The sequence below is a fragment of the Nyctereutes procyonoides genome, unplaced genomic scaffold (genome assembly GCF_905146905.1).
Source record: "Nyctereutes procyonoides isolate TBG_1078 unplaced genomic scaffold, NYPRO_anot_genome, whole genome shotgun sequence".
In the NCBI taxonomy this organism is placed as follows: domain Eukaryota; kingdom Metazoa; phylum Chordata; class Mammalia; order Carnivora; family Canidae; genus Nyctereutes; species Nyctereutes procyonoides.
This window is the reverse complement of record NW_026575133.1, coordinates 26,320,022-26,343,584: the sequence shown is the minus strand read 5'-3', so window position 1 is coordinate 26,343,584 and position 23,563 is coordinate 26,320,022. Positions and strand designations below refer to the sequence as shown.

Here is a 23,563-nt window from a genome sequence, read left to right as displayed (position 1 = left end):
TTTGAAATACTGCCTCAAAACGTCTACACATCCTGAGGCTCAAAACAACATTAACGAACATTCTAGAAAAATGGTGGGGTGAGGGTGTTAACAACATGCAGTTGCCACTCAACTGTCTGTCAAAGGGAAAGACAGAAATGACACGTGAGGGCGGAAGGGAGAATGATAATGTGAGAGGTAAATAAGATTCAGCTTCACTGCCAGAGAAAACAATCCCTCAGCTACCCGGGGCCTCTGACGCTTGCAATCAACTGCCAAAGGGACCTCAACCTCATCACGCACAAAGATTCACGAGGGATCCCCAAACCGAAGCCCACTCCTGGGCCCCACAGCCCCAGCACCGGCCAACTGAGATGCGCAGATTAACTGATGGGCCTCAGCTGCTCTCTGAGGTGCAGGGAGGGCAGTTTCTCATTCAGAATGTAAAAGATGCCAGCTGTGAAAACACCTGAAAAATGCCAAAAAACAAAAAGGGGAGAGGGGACCCATGCCATGTTGAACTACCCAAATATGACCAATTATAATGTCATGACGTGCAGGTCCCCTGGCCTTGTGTCTAAGCAATGGAAGGCAGTTTCTGTTTTCTGTTTGTTTGGAGGAGGTTTTCTGAGATGACTGTGGTCATATTGCTTATATAATTCTAAAGACTCACGTTTTATTTTTATTTATTCATTTGAGAGAGAAGAGAGAGTGCACAGAGGGAGAAGCAGACTCCCCACCAAGCATGGAGCCCAACATGGGGCTTGATCCCAGGACCCAAGCCGAAGGTAGATGCTCGGCCAACTGAGCCATGCAGGTGCCCCTCAATACCATTTTTTTAAGATTTTATTTATTTATTCATGAGAGACACACAGAGAGAGAGAGAGAGAGAGAGAGAGGCAGAGACACAGGCAGAGAGAGAAGCAGGCTCCATGCAGGGAGCCTGATGCGGGACTCGATCCCAGGTCTCCAGGATCACACTCTGGGCTGAAGGTGGCGCTAAACCATGGAGCCACCAGGGCTGCCCTCAATACTGGTTTTTAAAAAAAACTCACATTACATTAGCCTTTCTCCTATTCTGTAACAAATTATCTTAAGAATTTATTCTCTTAAATTTATCCTATGAGTAGAATATAAATATATACGGGGTGCCTGGGTGGCTCAGTCGGTTGAGTGTCCAACTTTTCATTTCGACTTAGGTCGTGATCTCCAGGTCACTGGGTCGGGCTCCATGCTCAGTGCAGAGTCTGCTTGAGATTCTCTCTCTTCCTCTCCCTCTGCCCCTCCCCCTGCTCATGTGAGCTTGCGCTCTCTAAAATAAATACATAAAATCTTTTAAAAATAAATAAATAGGGACGCCTGGGTGGCTCAGCAGTTGAGTGTTTGCCTTCGGCTCAGGTCGTGATCCTGGAGTCCCGGGATTGAGTCCCACACTGGGCTCCCTGCAAGGAACCTGCTTCTCCCACTGCCTATGTCTCTGCCTCAATCTCTCTCATCAGTAAATAAAATCTTAAATAAATAAATGTAAATATATATGCATACACATATTGTTTATATTTAAGAAATGGAAAAGTAAGCCATAATATTTATAAAAAGGGCTCCAATGAAATGAGTAGGAAGAAAAGAAAAGGGCAGGAGCTCTACATACTTGACCATATCTTGTTTTGTGGATTTGATTTTGGAGCCAAATAAGCATTTTACAGAACTATAGACAAATGCAAAAAATAAAAAAATAAAAAAATAAAAAAAAAAACAGATGTAAATGTGGAAAACCAATTCCTTAAAAAGTAGAAGCAAAGTGAATTCAAAAAGGAACTATTCCCTGTAGCTCAGTGTTTTGGCTGTAAATCTCTAGAGTGAGGCGCTCTGTGCAAAAAAAGGAACTTTCAAAAAGAGAAATCTCAAACAGTAAAGGTAATCAGTCCTATCAGATTAAGTGATGAGTCAGGACAGTGACACTGTGATGGCCGCCCAGTCCAGTGGGACAGCCACCACAATACTGTCCCTAACCCTGTGATGGCAGCCCACTCTTGTTTGGCTTCTTTCCCATAGTTTCTGAGATTCAAGGCTTCTGTGCATACCATAGGCTAAAACAAATGAGTGATTCTATTGGTATCCTGGAGAGCCAAGATTTTGTTGTTGTTGTTGTTGTTTGGAGAGCCAAGATTTTTGATGTGGAAAAAGGAAATACAGATAGAAGACTGATAGGTCAAGTACAACCCCACAGGCCTGATGAATCAGAGGTTTCAGTATTAACTCCTGATATAGTTCATGTTTAAAGAGAGATACTTGGGGCCTGGGTGGCTGAGTTGGTTCAGCGTCTGCCTTCAGCTCAGGTCATGATCCTGGGACTCTAGGAGCCCCACAGAGCAGGGAGCCTGCTTCTCCCTCTGCCGCTTCCCCTGCTTGTGTGCTTGCACTCTCTCTCCTTGTCAAATAAATAATTTTTAAAAATCTTTAAAAGAAATATAGATACTTATCTGAGCCTTGTTGACTAAAAAAGCTTAGAGGAGCACCTGAGTGACTCAGTAGTTGAGCATCTACCTTCAGCTCAGGGCATGGTCCCAGAGTACTGAGACTGAGCCCCCCACATCGGGTTCCCCTGAAGGAGCCTACTTCTCCCTCTGCCTATGTCTCTGCCTCTCTCTCTGGTCTCTCACGAACAAATAAATAAAATCTTTTTTAAAAATAAATAAATAAAAATAAAAAAAGCTTAGAAAAGGGGCGCCTGGTAGTTCAATTGGTCAAGCATCTGCCTTCAGCCCAGGTCATGATCCCAGGGTCCTGGGATGGAGCCTTGTGTGGGGCTCCCTGCTCAAGGGGTAGGCCACTCCTCCCTCTCCTTCTGTCCCTCCCCCCACATGGGTGTGCGCTCTCTCTCAAAAATAAATAAAAATTGTTAAATAAAGATTAAAAGACTTAGAAATGATGATCAATCCAGTAGCAACAAGAACTGTTAATGTTCCAATTATGGTTTCTAAATACCACTTTCCACTAAAGTTAAGCACGGCTCTTTGGAAGGAGGGTGAATCCCAGGCCTGAGGCAGGAAATGTGCAAAGCAGATGTGGAACATCCTGTCATAACAGGGTATAAAGAACCTCAAAGACTATTGGGGTCAGATGAGAAGGACCTACAGGTCAACCTGAAGGGTATCCCACAGGTCAAAGATGAAATACTTTGAACAGGAATAAGATCATGACTGTAATGGACAGAAACACATCAAATATGCTTACACCTATCTATTTATAGTGATGTATGTAGTTTTAAATCTCCTTCATTACCTTGGGAGGATGCTAGAGAATCAACTCATTATTTTGAAAACTAATTACCAATGAGAAAGAAACAGGCATTTATCTGGAGTTCCCTATGTGAACCGTACCTCAGTTTGGTGAGTTTTCCTATGCAGAGGTAATCCAGAGGGGAAATAAAGACGGAATGATAGAATTCAAATATCTCCATTCTATAGTCCTTGATGAATTAAAGGAGTTAGCACCAGTCATGAATAGCAACTAATAACATGAAAGGAGAAAACTGGACATTCTGTGCTTGCTGATGGAGGACACGCTACCACCTATAAAGCAGTTATCAAAAAACTGAACCAGATTCTGATCAAACTTCTAGATCTAACTATCAATATTCAGAGAACAGAGGACAGAAGAGCATGTGAAGGTATACCAGAGGTGCAAGCAACAAAATCCAGACTGTGGGAAATTCCATAGGACAAACCACCCAGTTTCCCCTTCATAACGTTGCAAGACAAAAGGGAGATGGAGAGTGGGGGAGATGGGGGGGAATCAGTAGATTAAAAAACACTTGAGAATCTCACTGACCAATCACAATGTAAGAGCCTCATCTGGATCTGATTCAAACAAATTGTAAGCAACATAAAACAATTATAAGACCATCAAAGAAATGTGAACAATGGATATTTGATGATATTAAGGAATTATGGTCGGTATTATTTAGACATGACAACGGAATTATCTATGATTTTAAAAAGAACTCCTCTCTTCTGGGGACACAGAAATATTTACGGTGAAACAACAGGATTTCTGGGATATGATTCAAAATAACCTAGGGGACGAGTGCCTAGGTCGTTCAGTCGTTCAAGCAGTTGCCTTTGGCTCAGGTCACAGTCCCAAGGGCCTGGGATGGAGCCCCACACTGAGCTCTCTGCTCGATGGGCAGCCTGCTTCTCCTCTTGAGACACTGCTTGTGTTCTCTCTCTCTCTCTCAAATGTGTAAATAAAATCTTTAAAAAAAAATCTAGGGGAGAAGAACAGGTGGAGTATAGTTTAAGCAAATGGCTATTAAACTTGAAAGACTATCTGATGGCCAAATACGGGACAATCTGAGCAACAAAACTAAGAATAATGGGAATGGACTGTAACTCAAAGAATAAAACAAATATCCCCAAAGTCCATGTTGGAATAAATAAGTCAATAGGGACAAAGAGGAAAGCTCTTCCTTATAGTAAATTCTAACTAATAAATACAGAAGGAATGATAGAAATACAAAATCATTTGGCAAACACCCCATAATAACTGCTTCAGGTTAAGAATTATCAATGGACGCAAATATTAAGAGGGGAAAAGAATGATGGGAAAGAGGATATTTATACAGTCAACATGCTTTCCCACAAGATACTTATTAGTTACATGGAACAAGAAGTAATTCTGCAGTGGAGAACCCTGGCAGGCAGCACCTCCGGCACTGATCAAAGTGAACCCAAGCAACAAGGGGGTAAAGTACTGTCACAAGCCTCCTGATGGAATGCACCGAGGGCACAGACTGTTTCTGGGACATTCCTGCAAAAATGCATAACCTAAAATTAAATTAGGGTGCCTGGGTGGCTCAATCAGTTAAGCATTTGCTTTCGGCTCAGGTCATGATCCTGGGGTCCTGGGATCGAGTCCCATGTCAGGCTCCCGGCTCAGTGGGGAGTCTGCTTCTCCCTCTCCCGCTGCCTGATGCTCCCCCTGCTTGTGCTCTCTTTCTCTCTCTGTCAAATAAATAAAATCTTTTTTAAAAATAAAAAATTAATTTAATTGTGAAGAGACATCAGGGAAAAACCAAACTGAAGGACAGTCTACAAAATAACCACCCAACACAGAAAGCTGAGCAACTGGCCCAGAAAGGGGCCTGGGGACGCGACTGCTACATGCAACTGTCCCAGACAAAGAGGCTGGTGGGCTGGCTGATGACATCTGACTTTATCACCGTTCTGTGTCTGTTATGTAAGATGTTAGCATCTGGCGAAGCTGGCTTAAGGGCATATGGCAATTCTTTGTGCTAATGTTGCAACGTTTGTAAGTGTGAAATTACTTCAAAATGAACAGTTAAAAATAAGGGTTTTTTAAAGTAGTTGTTAGTTGATCATTAGTGAAGCTCGGTAATGACTACCCAGGAGCTCATTATACTACTCTCTCTACTTGCATAGATACTTGAAATGTTCCAGGATAAAAAGTTAAAATGAGGAGTTCCGGAGATGAAACAGCCACATGCAAGGTACAGACCCTGTTTGGATTTGATTCAAACAAATCAACATGAGAGAACATTTCTGAGACAGCCAGGGAAATTTAAATACGGGCGATGGGATGATACTAAGGAATCACTGTTAATTTTGCAGGTAGCTTTTTTTTTTTCCATTATGATAGAAAGCACACAATTTACCAGTATAACCATTTAAAGCCTACAAATCAGTGGGATTAAGTACATCCACAATGTTGTATGACCGCCACCCCTGTCCAGTTCGAGACATTTTATCACCCCAAAGGGGGGATTCTCCCCATCAGCAGCCAGTGCCCCCTCCCGTCTCCTGGCCCCGGCAACCACTAATCTGTTTACTCTGATTTGCCATTCGAGATATTTCACCTAAAGGCCATATAACATGTAAAATGGGGCCTTCTGCGTCTGGCTTCCTTCACTTACCCTAATGTTTTCCAGGTTCATCGACACAGTAGCATTTATCAGCATTTCGTTCTTTTTATAGCTGAAATATTCCACTGTGTGAATAGACCATATTTTGTTTATCCGTGCATGTGCTGATAAGCGTTTCCATTGTTTCTGCCTTTTGGCTATTGTGAATAGTGCTGCTATGAATATTCATGTACAAGTTTTTGTTTGAACACCTGTTTCCAATCCTTCCGGATGCAGTCGTAGGAGTGGAGTTCCTGGGTCATACGGTGCTTCTGTTTACCTCATCCAGAAGCTGTTTTCTAGAGTGGCTGCTACATTCTGGCCAGTGTTCCCACGTAAGGGTTCCAACTTCTCCACATCCTAGCCATCGCTGGCCATCTTCCATTGTTTTTGTTTTTAAAATTATTATGCATAGGAGCACCTGGGTGGCTCAGTCGGTTAAGCGTCTGTCTTTGGCTTGGGGTCAATCCTAGGGTCCTGAGATCGAGCCCCGCGTCAGGCTCCTTGCTCAGCAGAGAGCCTACTTCTCCCTCTGCCTGCTGCTCTCTCTGCTTATGTGCTTTCTCTCTGTCAAATAAATACTCTTTTTAAAAAATTATTATGGATGGCCATCCAAGTGGGTGTGAAGTAGGATCTCACTGTGGTTTTGATTTGCATTTCTCTAATGACTGATGATGCTGAGCATCTTTTTGTGTGCTTCTTGGCCATCGTTAGGTGTTTTAACATATTGTAGTTATGTCAAAAATAACCATCTATTTTGGAAAGATGTACTATAATATGAAAGGATACCATAACAACAAATCTGGGATTTAAAATACAACAGGGGGGGGAAAAAAAACAACCCACAAGTTTAAAAAAAAAAAAAGAAGGGAATCTGGCAAAATCTCTTATTTACTTTTTTAAAAGATTTTATTTATTCATGAGAGACACAGGGAGAGACACAGGCAGAGGGAGAAGCAGGCTCCATGCAGGAGCTCAATGTGGGACTCAATCCCAGGACTCCAGGATCATGCCGTGAGTCGAAGGCAGATGCTCAATCCCTGAGCCACCCAGGTGTCCCTGGCAAAATCTTTTAATTGTTAAATCTGAGTGATGGATATATGGAGAGAATCACTGCATCATTCTGTAGTTTTTAGGGTATAGGTCTTTTACCTCTTTGGTTAGGTTTATTCCCAGGTATCTTATGCTTTTGAGTGCAATTGTAAATGGGATTGACTCCTTAATTTCTTTCTTCAGTCTCATTGTTAGTGTATAGAAATGCCACTGATTTCTGGGCACTGATTTTGTATCCTGCCACACTGCCAAATTGCTGTATGAGTTCTAGCAATTTCAGGGTGAAGTCTTTTAGGTTTTCTATGTACAGTATCATGTCATCTGCAAAGAGGGAGAGTTTGACTTCTTCTTTGCCAATTTGAATGCCTTTAATGTCTTTTTGTTGTCTGATTGCTGAGGCTAGGACTTCCAGTACTATGTTGAATAGCAGTGGTGAGAGTGGACATCCCTGTCGTGTTCCTGATCTTAGGGGAAAGGCTCCCAGTGTTTCCCCATACTGCATCATTCTATTATTTGTGTATGTTTGAAATATGCCACAATAAAAACAGAAGTTCAGTCCTAGGAAACAAAGTCGTGAAAACCCAGGGTTGTTAATGCCTGTCGTCTTCGTTCATTCAAAGCACAAGCCTCTCCTCTTCTGCCAAGCTCACAAGGCATTTCCTGGGTTCTTCCTGGGGAGCCCAGAGACCTCATGCCTTCTGACATTCACAGATGTCAAGGAGGCTTGGGGGCAGAGGTTCTCAGCTTCTGGGGCTAGGGGCCATCCTTCTCCAGGCACCATGAGAGACCAGCACTCTAGACCCGAACACATGTGGGAAATCCAAGTCCAACAAGGAGGGAGCACCATCCTGGGGGCACTTGCCTCACTGCAGGACGCTGACATTGTCCCCAATGCCATGTCCCAAACAGACATCAGGGCGGCCTAAGGCCAGCTGCAGACACATTCCCATTGTCTTTTCAGTGATGCTCTCAGAAAACCACCTGCTGCTGGGGACCAACTCCATACTACGCAGGAAGTAGGGGGTACTGTGGACACCAAAGTCGTTTAGGTTTTATTTTAAGATGTATGTTGGGAAGGCCATCTGTCTCAAAAATAGTCATCATGTAAAGGTGGCAAGATGCATGATTTTATTGTCACATATTCTTTAAATCTTGCTATAGATGGTCTTTTCAATGAACTGGCTTTTTTGGGTTTTTTGTTTTGTTTTTTATGGAAAAACATCATCTTATTTTATCATTACCAACGTAAGCATTTGATGCCAAAGAGATGAAGGTAATTTCACAAACTAAGAATGTTTGCAAGGACATAAAATTTCCATTTTATTGCGGTTTTCTGGCACACTAGCTCAAATGCACTTGTCTCCAAGCACTCCTGCACAGCTCCTTCGGAGTTATTTCAGGCAGCCTCAACATGTGACTCTGCCCAATACTGTGGGTCTAGAATAAACATATAAAATTTTAATTATTAACTTTTTGATGAATGGGGTAAGAAATAAAGTCAACAGGTGATGGGACAGTCATCAGTTGGACTGTTAATTTCCAACGAGAAACTCAGTTGAAATGTTTCTTCTGATACTGTGGTTACAAAGGAGAATTTTCCAAAAACAAGGGCAGAAAAGTACAATGAAAGAAACTTCTGCAGCTTAGGCCTCTCCTAGCACTAGGCCTCTGAGAGCAGCAAGGCAGAGAACCTTTCCTGCAAGGCAAGTGGGTTTCCAGGATTTCATGTAGTGGAGCTTCCAGGGATAGACTCTCAAGATGTATCATTAAGCTCTACGCTCCCTGGGCTCTGGTCATTTTAATCATGCCCGAAGAGTTAGATATCCATCCAAGTCCAAAGGGCAGAGGAGGAGCACACACATTGGTCTGGTCGTAGGCAAGGGCCAAGTGTTGTACCATGCGAAGCTTTCATCCCCAGACGTGGAGTCGAACAGTCTTGCTTAAGAGACTGACCCCATAAGGGTGGTCAACGTAGGAAGAGCTAGAGACATTCCTCTCCCCCATGTCTTACTGCCACTCTGTTTAAAAGGTAAGTGGTATTAAGAAAATTCAGTTGTGTGTGTTGTTGTCTTTAATGATGCTCTACTGCTACTCCATTTCTTCTTTTAAAAAAAAATTATTTATTTATCCAAGACAGAAAGAGAGAGAACAAGCAGGGGGAGCAGAGGGAGAAGGAGAAGCAGGGAGCCCGATGCAGGGCTTGATCCCACGGGATCAGGATCTGACCTAAGCTGAAGGCAGATGCTTCGCCAACTGAGCCACCCAGGCGCCCCCGCTCCATTGCTTCTTGCTTCTGTTTTTGATGTGTCATCCTAGCCGCCGGAGGTACCACATTAGGGATGCCGTCAATAATTAGATGGGCTATTCCCGACTCTTCATTAATCAATTCATTTGTTGATGCTTCGTATCTGAGTGGCTTCTCGGAGAGTGGGCACACCAAGAACTCCAGCGGCATCCCGTGGAAGGCGCGGGCCGGGTCCCCTGTCCTCTGGCTGGTCTGCCGACACGTGAAGGCACCTATGGGCGACGTGGGCAGTGGCATGTACCCACGGTGCTGAGACGAGCATGGTCTAGATGGCAGCCCGCGACCTTCAGCCGGCCCCCAGCCCCTCACGTCTTCTGTGAACTGTTTTCAATACATTGGTCAATTCTTATCCTTCCGCAGAAGAAGCAGAAGTCACTTAGAAATGGCCATAGGCATTCGTTTCTTTCTGTTACTGAAAATAATTTAACCGGATGAAAGCCTTCAGTAGGTCTCCTCTGTGGTCCTTCTTCCCCTTTCCAGGAAAATCAGCTCTTGTGGGTGGAAGGGTCCCCTCTGGCTGCCCAGCCAACCTCCAAGGCTGCCCGAGCCCTTGAACCCACCGCAGGCCCCAAGGCCACCCTGCCGGAGTGCTCAGGGCCAGAGCACTCCCACAACGGAGCTGCGTCCACACACACTCTTGAGAGAGGCCACCCTACCTCGTGGGCTTCCACCGCCATCTCCTTCAGGGCCGACCGGAAATACTCAGGAGAAGGCTTCCCCACCACTTCGGCTTCGATGCCACAGGCATACTGGCAAAAGACAAAAGGACACAGCATGGGTTGAGAATGAAGCAACAGGTGAACACCACTCTGAAGGCCTCCCTCTGGGGAACCAAGGAAAGAGTGCCCCAAATGGGTGCCCATAGGCCAGGGCCTCCTAGAGGCAGGACACTTGGGCTGAGAGACACATCTCAGAGGCAAGGGAATCGCGACTCCACATGAGGAGGCTATGCTCACGGCACCCCCACAGGCCCCCTGCCATCTGCTCTAAACCCTGAGTACGGCAGGAAGTGGGTCACCCCAACACGGCCACCACCACCATCCCCGCTGGTGCTCTCATTTGCATACTTGCTTCTCCCCTGCCCCCAACTCTGTCACAGGCCCTCCAGGGGAAGGGGTCCAGGGCTCTATCTGCCTGCTGCTTAACCCTCCCACCAGAGTGCAGGTAGGCAGGAGCCAACAGAGCAGTGAGGATGGCAGGCGAGCTGACCCATCGGGGGGGTCAGAGCGGGCACCGAGTGGCTCCATCTGAGCCTGGCCTTGGAAACTAGAGGAGGGAGTCGGGAAGGAGTCCCGTGAGGACACATCAAGCTCAAGGTGCTGCAGGTGACCAGCGTCAGCAATGAGGCAGGTGGTCCACACAGATACGGAAGCCAGAGTCTGAGAGGAGAGCACCCAGTGAGCACACCGGACGCCAGCCGGGGCCACAGCAGGCAGGGCTGGGGTGTGGGGAGGAGCAGAAGGGACAGGAGAGCTGAGAGGCCAAGCTCTGGGGTGGAGAGGGTGCTCAGTCTGAAGCCCCAAACAGGAGCACCTACTTTGGAAACATAGAGGGCAAGTCAGACATGGAGTGCACCCCCACCTCCAGAAAGACCAGAAACATCCCAGGCAGCCCTGATCCCTGAAGAAGGCGCAGACAGACTCAGGGCAGGTACCTCAAGCGCCTTCGTGTAGGCACCAACATCCAGCATCAGGCCAGAGGTCTCCTTGTAGTAGCGTCTACAAAAGAGCAGGAGGGGACAAGGTGAGCTGAGCCCGGGAGCTGTGCCAACAGAGCCCAGCGGCGGGTCACAGTGCCCGGGCAGGAGGACACTGGGTCAGCAGCTCAGTCCCAAGGGCCCCCTGCTGCCAGCCTTATGGGGACGCCAGGGGCAGATGGATCCAGTCCCTAACACAGAGACAAGTGGCCTGTGTTCTGGGAAAGGGCAGAAGGTCCACAGAGCATGTGGTGAACCCCTAACTGCTAATAATTAACCCCTAATTGCTGCCTGAAAAAGAAAACTCCATTAGTTCCACGGCACCCTGCAGCATCACCTATTAGCCAGAAGTCGAGGTGCAGGTTTCACGCGCACCAGATGCTTTTACGAGAAGACAACTATGTCTTCCCTGTCTCACTGGGGACCGACCCAGCTCGGCTCGCGGGAGCCTGCCTTTCTGAGGACAGTTTTGTGACCTCCTGGGAGCGCCCTGCGGCCCCAGCTTCGACGGTCTGGCCCACCCCGGGCCACAGGTAGAACCCTCGGGACACACGGTGGACAGAGCCTGGCTCCTTCTGAGCAAAGCCATTTGACTATAAAAAGGGGCAAAGGTAGTGTTTTTAATTTTTAAAAAATATTTATTTATTTATTTATTCATGACAGACACAGAGAAAGGCAGAGACATAAGAAGCAGCAGCAAAAGCAGACTCCCTGTGGGGAGCCCGATGGGGACTCGATCCCAGGACCCTGGGATCTACCCTGAGCCAAAGGCAGATGCTCAACTGCTAAGCCACTCAGGCGTCCTGGGCAAAGGTAGTTTATTTTTATTTTATTTTTTGAAGATTTTATTTATTTATTCATGACAGACAGAGAGAGAGGCAGAGACACAGGCAGAGGGAAAAGCAGGCTCCCTGTGGGGATATTGTTGAGAGATTCAATCCCAGGATCCAGGATCACGCCCTGAGCCAAAGACAGATGCTCAACCACTGGGCCACCCAGGCGTCCCAGGGCAAAGGTAGTTTAATCTGTGCCTCTCTAACGGCAGGGTTAATGGGAGTCTGGGACCACCACTAAAATGTTTTGAGACCCATCACATCAGGAGTGCTCTCGTTCCCATGCCCTTCAAATCGGGGAGACATTGAACACATATGCAGAGACCCAAAGAGAAGGCAAGTGAGGCATGCTGACCCCAGGGCCAAAATCCAGCTCTACTTCTTTTTAACAGTGGGCCTTGGGGTCCCTGAAGCCCTCTGGGCCTCAGTTCCCTGATCTGAAAAGTGGGGTGGGGGATCCAGGTGCCTATTTAATGGACTGTCATGAGGCTCAAGTGAGATCATGCACGCCAAGTTCTTAACATGACGCCTCGTGTGCAGAAACTGCTCAAAAAACATTAGAAACTATTGTTAGGCTGTTTACCCAGACAGAGCGATAGGCAGTAAGCTATGAGCTGGGCCAGGAAGGATGAACACAAGTCTCCCAATCTCTGGGGGATGCGATCCGTTCTGTGCCTATTTAAATGTTATTGGTGAGCTTCCCAGGAGCTGCTGTAGGGCTGTCTCCTATCCTGCAGCTCTGCACGCCCAAGAGTCCAGCGTGTTCCTCTCTGCCCCCGAGGCCCTGAAGGCTGCAGGAGCCTGACCGCCCGCCTGCACTTGGCCAGCATCAGTGTTCTCTGCTGCCCGATGTCCACCTCCAGCAGCAGCTCCTGACTTCACACAGGCTGGCCTGCAAGGCTTTAGCCAAAGCTTTGCTTTGGCAAGGGCTGGTCCTGTCGGGGAGATCTGGAGCCCATTCAATGAGCCAGCAATGGGGAGGGGGGTGGTTCCTGGCACAACAGGACTCATGGGTCTCCAAGGGAACCCCAGGCTCCTCTGTCAGGGTCACCCCATGAGGGCCAGCCAGGACACTGCATACCTTCAGGAAGATGCTTGGAAATCAAAGAGAACTACTTCCTCCTTTCAGTGCTGGGGTTCTTTTAAAGGGTGACCCCAAAACACAGGGTTAGAGGTTCTTTTTTTTTTTTTTTTTTTTTAAATTTTTATTTATTTATGACAGTCACACAGTGAGAGAGAGAGAGAGGCAGAGACACAGGCAGAGGGAGAAGCAGGCTCCATGCACCGGGAGCCCGACGTGGGATTCGATCCCGGGTCTCCAGGATCGCGCCCTGGGCCAAAGGCAAGCGCCAAACCGCTGCGCCACCCAGGGATCCCAGGGTTAGAGGTTCTTAATTGCATTTGTCTTAAATCCAAAATCCAGGGGCACCTGGTGGCTCAGCTGTTGAGCGTCTACTTTGGCTCAGGTCATGATCCCGGAGTCCTGGAATCGAGTCCTACGTCGGGCTTGCCGCATGGAGCCTGCTTCTCCCTCTGCCTATGCCTCTGCCTCTCTCTGTGTCTCTCATGAATAAATGAATAAAACCTTAAAAAAAATCCAGAATTCAGACATGTATTCTGCACTGACACGGCCTCACCAAAGTGTTCCTTTCCTTCTATTTCCCCATTTCTACAATAAACCACCTTCCAGAGCTGGTCCCAAGTTTTAAGGAATGGCAAAGTAAAGCCAAGTCTGGCCTACAGGAAGAGGGAGACACTGGGTGCTGGGTCCTGCCCATGGTGGCACCACAGTTGGCGACATTCAGGACACAGCTGCCCCAGACCCCTTTGCAGGACTTGGTGACCATCCCAAACCTGGGCTGTCCCCCAGGTCCTCCCCATCTGGTGGGGAAACAGACCAGTCCATGAACAGAGGGGCAGGGCACAGGCGATGACCAAGGGAACCCCATGCTCTGCATGCTCTGCTTGAGGAGGGCTGGACGTGCTGGGGACGGGGAGACAGAGAGCACCCCGGGGACACATCACAGCTGAGACCTGAAGCTCAAGGGAGAGAAACAGAATCATTCAGCCCCGAGGACCTTCTCAGAATCACGCAGCAGCACCCTGCTGAGGACCCTGGGGTCAGACGCTGCTGCAGGCCCAGGCTTCAGCCAGGTGCTCATAAGGCCACCACACTTTGTCCCCTTGCACATCCGTGTGATGACTGCCATGGGAAGGGGAGAAGGGGGGGAGCCCAGAAGGGGCAGAAAGGGGACCAGGGAGGGCCCCCTGAGGAAGGGACTTATCAAGGTGAGCCAGGGACAAAGGACAGAGGTGAGGACAGGCTGACCCAGAAACCAGAGGACAAATTAAAAACAACACCACTAAAAAAAATTAAAAATTAAAAAAAATAAAAAAATAAAAACAACGCCACCTTGTTGCAACAGGCACAGCTCTGTTTGGAGCTGAGGATTCTAGGGGCCTCTGGCCAGTGCCCCGGGCTGGCTGGAGGAGGCAGGAGTTGGGTGTACCTCCCTCTGGAAAATACTCCTGAGGTCACCTCCACAGCAGGACTTCTGGCCCAGCCCATAGTCCCCAAAGTCTTTCTTCCCAAATGACAGGAACCGAGACTTTCTTAAGCTTAAATTTAGTCCCGATGGGAAGGAAAACCCGAGCACGCGGCTTAAAATACTCAATGCAAACCTTGTCTTTGTTACGCTCATTTTTAGAGCCTAAAGAAAAAAACTGACTTCCATAAATCAAAATTAGAAACCTTACAACTTCTCTTTAAACTGAATCCGGGTTTGTTTTGACGGTGTCCAGAATGTTTCTTTATTCGGTGTTCACTCAAGACAACCAAAAGCCACCTTGAAGGCCATCTGTTAGCTGAAAATATTTTTAGAGACACGGTAAATACAAGTACCGGAGTTAATTTTTTTCTAAATATAAAGGCCCAGGTTAGTCGCGAAACCGAAGAGACTTGCCACACCACCTTTTGTTACTGCCCTAACGAAGGCGACAGCAGGCGGGCCTGGGACTCGAGTGTCCCGGCCCCAAAGCGACCAGCAAAGGGCTGGGCAGGAGCAGGAGATAGATCTGATGCTTTAGTCCCCTGCCCTTCCGATTATTCAGCGCGGCCTCCCTTCAAAATGACCACTTGACCTTTCCCACAAGAGCCATTAACCTTCCATAGTCTGTCGCGTAAACAGCTTAATTTTCTGACGGCAGCATGACAGAAGAAATTACAAAGGCAATTCCCACTCTCGGTCCAAACAGATGCCAAATGTAAATCACTCCATTTCCAGGAGGAGGACATTCTGCCCCAGTGCCTCGGCCACCCTGCCTCCTCGGCCTGCCTGGCGCAGGGCGGCCCTCGCAGGCCACGACCCCCCCACCCACGCCAACGGGCCTTGGGCTGCCCGAGAAGCTGCTGACCGAGGCCTGAAAGCTGTCAGTCCCTGTCCCTTGTTTCTGGGCGCCCAACCCAACTCAGAGCCCCCATAAGTCAGAGGCACCCCCGACCGCTGGTCTGTAAAACCAGCCCTTGCCTACTCTTGAATTTACCGCAGGATGACGAAGCTAAAACTCGACAGTTTATTTCTTCTTCAACAGCATACCTACTTTGACTACTACCCATAACCCGGAATAATAATGTTTAATAACGAAGGACGATTTTATTCATTTACTGAAGATTTTATTTATTTATTCATGAGAGAGAGAGAGAGAGGCAGAGACACAGGCAGAGGGAGAAGCAGGGTCCACACAGGGAGCCCGACGTGGGACTCGATCCCAGGACCCCGGGATCACACCCTGAGCCAAAGGTGGATGTTCAACCACTGAGCCATCCAGGTGCTCCACTTAGAGACAATTTTATTTATTATTTATGTATTTATGTATTTATTATTTATTTGATTTATTTAAATATTTTATTTATTTATTCATAGACACAGAGAAAGAGAGGCAGAGACACAGACAGAGGGAGAAGCAGGCTCCATGCAGGGAGCCCGATGTGGGACTCGATCTTGGGTCTCCAGGATCACACTCCAGGCTGCTGGCGGTGCTGCCCTTAGAGACAATTTAAAAGAAAAAGTTTTGGGATCCCTGGGTGGCGCAGCGGTTTGGCGCCTGCCTTTGGCCCAGGGCGCGATCCTGGAGACCCGGGATGGAATCCCACGTCAGGCTCCCGGTGCATGGAGCCTGCTTCTCCCTCTGCCTGTGTCTCTGCCTCTCTCTCTCTCTCTCTGTGACTATCATTAAAAAATTAAAAAAAAAAAACTATTTAAAAAAAATAAAATAAAATAAAATAAAAAGTTTTAACATAAATGAGTTATAACAGAGCTTCTTAATTATGCTGTTCTCTAGTGAGGGGTTGGTGATTTTAGGGACGGTTGATGGACCAAGCCTGGAAGTGGAGGGAAGAGGCCGGTTCCACGGTTTGCGGTGCTCTAAAATTATAAGGCTGTGAGCTCGGAAAGGGACTAGGATGGTGAATCTTATGTGTCAATTTGGGCCACAGCACCAGATATTTGGTCAAATAATATTCTGGATGATGCTGTGAAGGTCTTTCTTGGGTGAGATTAATATTTAAATCCGTGGTCTCTGGGGACGCCCAAGTGGCTCAGTCAGTTGAACAGCTGCCTTTAGCTCAGATCATGATCCGGGGTCCTGGGATGGAGCCTTGTGTTGGCCTCCCTGCTCAGCGGGGAGTCTGCTTCTCCCCCTTTGCCCCATCCCCGTTCATGCTCGCTCTCAAATAAATAAATAAAATCTTAATAAATAAATAAATCAGTGATCTCTGAGGAAACAGACTGCTCTCCATTCTGTGGTGGGCCTCATCCAAGCAGCTGAAGACACGAACAGAACAGTGTGACCTCCCTGAGCAAGAAGGAACCTGCCGGCAGACAGCCTTTGGACTCAGGCCACAGCTCTTCGCCACGTCTCCAGCCTGCCAGCCTGCCCTGAAGCTTCTGGACTTACCTAGTTTCTCTCGGTTCTGTTTCTGTGAAGAATTCTAATGAGGGACACATTTTATTTGTATAATAAACACACTAGAATATTTCTAGTTCCTGAAGGAAATATATCCTCCTTTCCTTAAAAAAAAAAAAAAAATCTCGTTTGCCTATTTTGATAGAGACAGAGCCTTGAACAGATAGTATGAGAAAACCCACCAACAGCACAAGGTTAAGTGACAGCAGACGGTGAGCTAGGTGAAGGGGACAACGGGACGTGGTGAGGTCCACCATCACCTGGAATTGATGGAGGTAGTAGCCTCATCTAAGCTTTTGTGTGCTCAGGAATGTGGGGCCCTGAACCATCAGATCTTTTGATTTTTAAGAAGAATCCAGAAATCTGGATATTTCATATAAAATCTCCCAGTTTTTAAACACACTTGCCCCCTCCCCACCCAATTTAAGATCTTGTGTGGGCCAAACATCTGCTCTCAAACGTAGGCTGGAGGTGACAAGCACAGGCTCTCAGTAGCACTCCTGGCCCTGTCAGCATTTCCTGGCTGGCGACTCCAGCTTACTTTACGCGCTCACGCCTCCATAAGCCCACCTCCAACACAGTGATGCTGCTGCCTACAGCTCACAGGGTTGTGGTGAGAATTAGACAAAATGAGTATATCAAGTGCTTGGACATGGCCGGTGGCCAAAGAAAGGTCCCTCCCTTGACCACTGCAATAGCCAGGCCCCATCCGGCAGGCCCGGGCAGGGAGCTCCCAAAGAGCAGAAGCACCAAAGCTGGGAAAGCCTTCCCCAGAGGCGGCCCCCAAATCTCTGCCGAGCACGAGGCTGGGGCCAGCCTCTACGGTGTTCCTGCTACTTTATGAGCCCGTGATTCTAAAATCCTAGCACTACGTCTGTCAATGAGAGAGTCAGTCTACAGAGCTTTCTGAAAAGCAACCTGATGACATGTTGGAGCACCTCAGAGGCACACATCATCCTAAACGCACAAAGACGTTTATCGTGGCCTTACTTTGTGTAAAGATCAGAATCAGCCTAATGGACATCACCAGGCATCGGTTTAAGAAACTACAGGATATCCTATAAAAAAAATAATAAAAAAAAGATTACAGGAAAACGACGCCACAGAGACGTTTATTTATTGAGTCGAGAGTTGTTCACAAAGTATTATCTGGTGAACAACAAAAACCGGGTGACAAAACTAGGTCAGGTTTGATAATGATGCTCCGAGGACGTCCCTCTGTAATGATTTCTTTGGACCAGAAATCAGTTGGAAAGAAACACAGCAACACGTTGACAGCTGTTTTCTTGTGCAGTGGAATGGAAATACTTTCTGCTTTCTTCTTTTTGCTCGCCTCTATGCTCTAATTTTCCTTCCATGAACATGCGCTGTCTTGGTGGCAAAAGATGTTGAGAAAAATAACCAACGTGGTTTGTTCTTTTCTTTTAAAGAAAAATACAGTGAGGACTGTGCTAAAGGCTCAGAGGAAAATGCTGCTAACAAAATCATGACTTTACAGAGATCTGTGCCCAGAGATGTGGAGCCCGGCCCAGAGCATTCCTCACTAGGCCCGGCCCTCGAGCCCTCTCTTCACTATGTCGGTGTCCCCTGGACACAATCTTCGTGCCTAGTGTGGCATCCCGTGCAAACCCCTCTAACCTTCGGACAGTCAGCACTTGTGCTCTGAGACTTCCATGGGAGCCCCCCCACCCCCCCCACCCCCGTCCGCAGTGACCCTGCCCGGCTCCAGCCCCTCCCAGCCCAGTGCCCACATGGCAGCCTGACCAACCAGCTCCTGAAGTCAGGATCCTCATTTCCTCACAAGTTATTAAAAGAAAGGAAGGAAGAAATGAAGAAAAAAAGCAAGAAAAAGGCATTAGGCAAAGCCTGTGCCTACCCCACACCCTCTTTTCAGCACCATTTACTGATTCCGTAAGTCAGAGACCTACAGAGTGTCGTCAAAGCAGCCAGAAACGCTCCTCCTGAAGCTGACTTACCCTTTTCCCAGAGATATGAGCACAGGATTTTCCAGCTCCATGAGCACCTGAAAGGCTTTATTCATGTTTTGGTAAGAAAAGGCTTCTCCGGCATCTGCAATGACCACACAGTTGGGGTTGGACGTGTCATTCTGATCAAATTCTGAGCGGACTCCTAGAAAGAGAAGGAGGGATAAAGCCCTGGGGTGACGTGGCCTACCTCCTACCTCCTCCCAGGGACACCTGTCAGCCACGTGTGCCCTGCCCCGTTCTCAGACGCGCATCCTGATCCTCACAGCTGCACAGGAGGTGGGCAAGGAAGGGGTATTATTCCCACTTTATAGACAAAGGAATTCCCTTCCCCACAGTTAGGATTTGTTAGGAGAAAGATGGGCCTGTCCCTGGGGCTCCTGCCCCAATACCGGCATTACCCCAGGGGCTACTCACTTCATACCCACAGGCAGGAAACCTACAGCTCTGTAACTGAGTCGGAATATCTGCCTAGAAGACACGGATTCCCGGATATAGACTGAAATGAGGCTGCTGGCAACCTTTATAGGGTTGGTACAGCTGGACCCAAACTGTAAGGACACTGAACATTCTGGCCCAACCCCACAGAAGACAGGAGAGCTGAGACATATACAGGTGCTGAAAAGAAGGAGCAACAGCTGATTCCTGCCGTCCCTGCTCACTAATCCCCTTAGCAAAGCCTCTTCCTCCTTTGCCTTCTCTGCTCTCAATTTTAAATTAAAATCCAGAAAGTTGCAAGGATAAACTGAGTCAGTGACCTTATGCCTTCAGTTCCTAGGACAAAACACACTCTCGCCTATCTTGGTATTAGACATTGACCTTGGGACACCTGGGTGGCTCAGGGACGCCTGGGTGGCTCAGAGGTTGAGGTTCTGCCTTCGGCTCAGGGGGTGATCCTGGGGTCCTCGGATCGAGTTCCACATCAGGCTCCCTGCGTGAAGCCTGCTTCTCCCTCTGCCTGTGTCTCTGCCTCTCTCTCTCTCTCTCTCTCTCTCTCTCTCTCTCTCGTGAATAAATAAAATCTTTAAAAAAAAAAAAAAGACATTGACCTTGCTGGCTTTAAAAACCGAAGTAACCACACGATAACCCGTCCTACCTGCCAGAATGCCAAGATTTACGAAGACAGACACCACCAAGCCCTGGTGGGGAGGCAGGGTGCCTGCAACAGCCAGCTGGCCGGAACATAAAGTCCTCTGGGGAAAGGCTAGCTGTTTCTGATAAAAACTGAAGAGCCACTTACCCTCTGACCCAGCAATTCCACTCCTAGGTATTTATCCAAAAGGACTGTGAAGAAGCACTCCTAGCAGACTTCCTCCCTAATAGCCCAAACCTGCAAATAGCCAGGTGTCCATCAACGGGGGAAAGACCAACCGTGGTATGTTCACTTAACGGAGCAGCACTCTGCAACCAAAAAGAGTAAATACCTGCAACCATACGGCTACATCCCAACTACAGTATTGTTGGGGCTGCTCTGACCCTGTGGATTCCAAAGAAAGGCTGTCCTCAGGGCACCTGGGGGGCTCAGTTGGTGAAGCATCTGCCTTCGGCTCAGGTCATGATCCCGGGGTCCTGGGATTGAGCCCTGTGCCGGGTTTCCTGCTCAACACAGTGTCTGCTTCTCCCTCTCCCTCTGCCCCTCGCCCCTCTTCTGTTCTCTCTCCAGTAAATAAATAAAATATTTAAAAAAAAATCAAGAGTTTTTTTCCATGCCCGAGGCCCTGGGGGCCTGGAGATTGAATAGCCAAGGTCAGTCCACAGGTGCTGTGTGCCTACCTGACCGACCCTTAATCAAAACCCTGGATATGAGGCTCCAGGGAGCTTCTGCAGGTGATGACACGTCGCAGGTACCGTCACACAGCTCTGCTAGAGAATTAAGTATGTCTCAGGGCAACTCCAAGGGCGGGGACCGCTGGGAGGTGGCGCCTGGATTCTCCTGGAGTTCGCCTCTCCCCACTTTGCTGAGTTTAATCTGTGTTTTTTTGGTAACTGAGTCTGACAACTGTTCTGAGACCTGTGAGTCCTTCCAGCAAATCATCAAGCCTCAGGGTGGCCTGTGGTCTGGAGAACCCCTGACACAACTAGATACTGGAAGATTCTATTTATATAAAAATCCACACGAGGCAAACTTATTCATAACAACAACAAAAAAAATCAAAACAGTGTGTGTCTCTGAAGGGTCACGGGATGGGGACTGGCCAGGCAGCACATGAGGGACCTTTCAGGGTGATGGTAAAGCTCTAGATCATGAGCACGACAGGGGTCTGGGATACACAGAGTGGGCGTCTGTCAAAACTCAGCAGAAGTACACTTGAGATTTTTGTACTTCACTGTGGATAAATTTTGTATCAAGAGAACAAAATGTAAACAGATGTTGAACTCTAGTTAATGACGTGCTGAAGTGTTTTGAGGACGTGTACCGACATCTGCTATTTACCTTGAAATGCATCAAAAAGATAAGATGAAGGGGCACCTGGGTGGCTCAGTTAAGTGTCCGACTCTTGATTTTGGCTCAGGTCATGATCTCAGGGTCGTGGGATCAAGGCCTGTGTCAGGCTCCACAGTCAGCACAGAGTCTGCTTAGTTTGTCTCTCCCTCGCCCTGCCCCGCCCCGCTATGCCACACACGCACTCATTCTCTCTCCAATAAATAAACAAATAAATCTTAAGAAAAAAGATGAGATGAAAAGTTGGACGAAGGGATGGGTAGACATAATAATGAAAGAAAATACAGTAAAATGTCATTGGTAAAGTCACGGTGATGAGCATATAAATATTCCCAGTAGAATTCCTTTAACTTTGTTGTATGTTTGAAAATTTCATAATAAAATGTTGCGGGGGGTGGAATCCATCAACGATAAAACTTGGAAAAAGATTCAAAGTCTGAAAACACAGGCATATTTATGGAAAACAGAGGCAGGACTGCAGCCGAGGAGATGCATCTGCTCAAGCTCTATCAGCTCCTCGGACTCATCGATTAATGCGCCCTTCAAGGCAAATCCTGAATTTCCCTCCTCTTCCCACCTCATTCCACCCCCATCCCTCCCTTTGCCCCAGGGGTGGATATTTTCTTTCTTAAGTTTTTCTCTTTCTTTGAGGACCTGTTCTAAAGACACTGGCAGAGATCCCAGATCACAGAGGAAGGATTTTGAGAAAGAGGATTTCTAAAGGCTGGGCATGTTGCCCTCAACTGGCACCAGCGCTATGGATTTGACACTCAGGCCTTTCAGGGAGCACCCTCAACCTCTGGGGGCCCCACTCCTGCCGGGAGGCAGAAAAGTATGCTTGCTTCTGCCAGTGGTTCCTAAATAAAAATACCAAGTTCAGGGGAAGAAAGAGGGCTCAGTGCATCGACAGGGAAGTGTCCTGAATTCTGAAGCACTGCTTATGTTTCTTCTTTTTAAATATTCAGAAAGCACCAGATAATATTGCTCCTTCCATTTCTTTCCCCACTGAGGGCCAAAAGGGCTCTTTCCTTGCATTTTTACTAAGATCAGGATGTAAACCTGGTGCCATTTGCCAGAGCTGGGCTGGTTTTCACAAAGAGTTCAAGTTCAGGGTTGGGGGTGGGGGGGAAAGGCTGGGGGGTAGCCTCCCTTCCTACCTGTTCCCCCAAACCCTGAAAGCTAGAATTCTGCCCCCTTGACAATTCCCTGCCCCCTCGGTCCATTCTAGAACAAAGAAAGCAGGCTCAGGGTTTTGCTCTGCAAAAACTGCTCCAACAGGAACATGCCTCTAAGAATCCTCTGGTGCAAGGCCGGGGTGCAAGGGTCCTGGTCCCCAGCAGGAAGCCCACGAGGTTTCCACCTCACAGGCCCATGAGCACCAATGGCAGGAGCCAAGTGTTCATGTCCTTCCCAGTGGCTTGGGACAGGTGAGAGGGACACCCTCTCTCAGCTGCCACCACGCCCAGGGTCCAGCGGGCTTACCGTCATGGACAAGCAGGTGTGGCCGCAGGCCTCGCTCCTTCAGGATCAGGGAGGCGGCCGGGGCCGGGGCGGTCACCTCGCCCTCCGAGATGTCGAAGCCCAGGCGCCGAAGCAGCCCCACCAGGTTGCCCCGGGACTTCTGGCTCTCGTTGGTGCAGAACCTCACCTTCAGCCGGGACCGCTTCAATCTGGAAGTGGGAACAAAGGCAGGGGGTGCTGTCAGCACTGGGACATGTGGCCTCCGGGGAGGAAGCTAGGTGGTCCCTGCCCAAGGGCAATCGGGACCTCCAGCGAGGGCCAGGCAGCGGCAGCTCCCTGAGGCCAGCCTCGGCTGACCCTCGGGTGCTGGACGGGGTTGCTGAGCTGGAGCCCACCCTTTCCAGGGAACCCCGACATGCCCCACACCCCTCCTCTCCATCCTCACTGAGCTTGTCGCCCGGGGCGCATCCCCGCTCCCTCTGCCTGGGACAGGTCCCCACCTCTTCATCAGAGAAACATCTCTACACCCACGGCCTAGGACACATTCCCTCCACTCCCACACGGGACACACACCTCCTGCTTCCACCCGGGGTATGTGCCCACTCTCTGCCTAGGGCTCATCTCCACACCTTCCATCCGGGAAGCATCTCGACTAATCCCTCTACCTAGAACACATCTGCACTCTCTCTGTGACACATCCCCACTCCTAGGACACACTGCCTCTCCACACGTGGCAATTCAAACACCTCCAGAGACCCACTGGACATGTCCCCTCCACCGACCCAGCCTGGTTAGAGGTCACCTGTGAATGTCCACAGTAATTTCTCTGGACCATTCCACTGTGATTAGCACTTGCACTCTGCAGGTGAGCTACGTATGCCTAATTAACTCTGGATCCATACTTCCCCTAAAGTGCAAAGGCT

General features: G+C 48.3%; 1 protein-coding gene across 1 annotated transcript in view; it reads right to left on the bottom strand.

Annotated features, from left to right (window-relative positions):
- Positions 1-23,563, bottom strand: part of LHPP (phospholysine phosphohistidine inorganic pyrophosphate phosphatase) — a 128,686-nt gene that overhangs the window by 88,885 nt on the left and 16,238 nt on the right. The window contains exons 2-5 of the mRNA XM_055300583.1: positions 22,662-22,849; positions 18,728-18,881; positions 10,912-10,975; positions 9,914-10,006 (exon numbers count right to left, since the gene is read on the bottom strand). Coding sequence (XP_055156558.1) covers positions 9,914-10,006; positions 10,912-10,975; positions 18,728-18,881; positions 22,662-22,849 — 499 coding nt within the window. The remainder of the gene's footprint in view (positions 1-9,913; positions 10,007-10,911; positions 10,976-18,727; positions 18,882-22,661; positions 22,850-23,563) is intronic.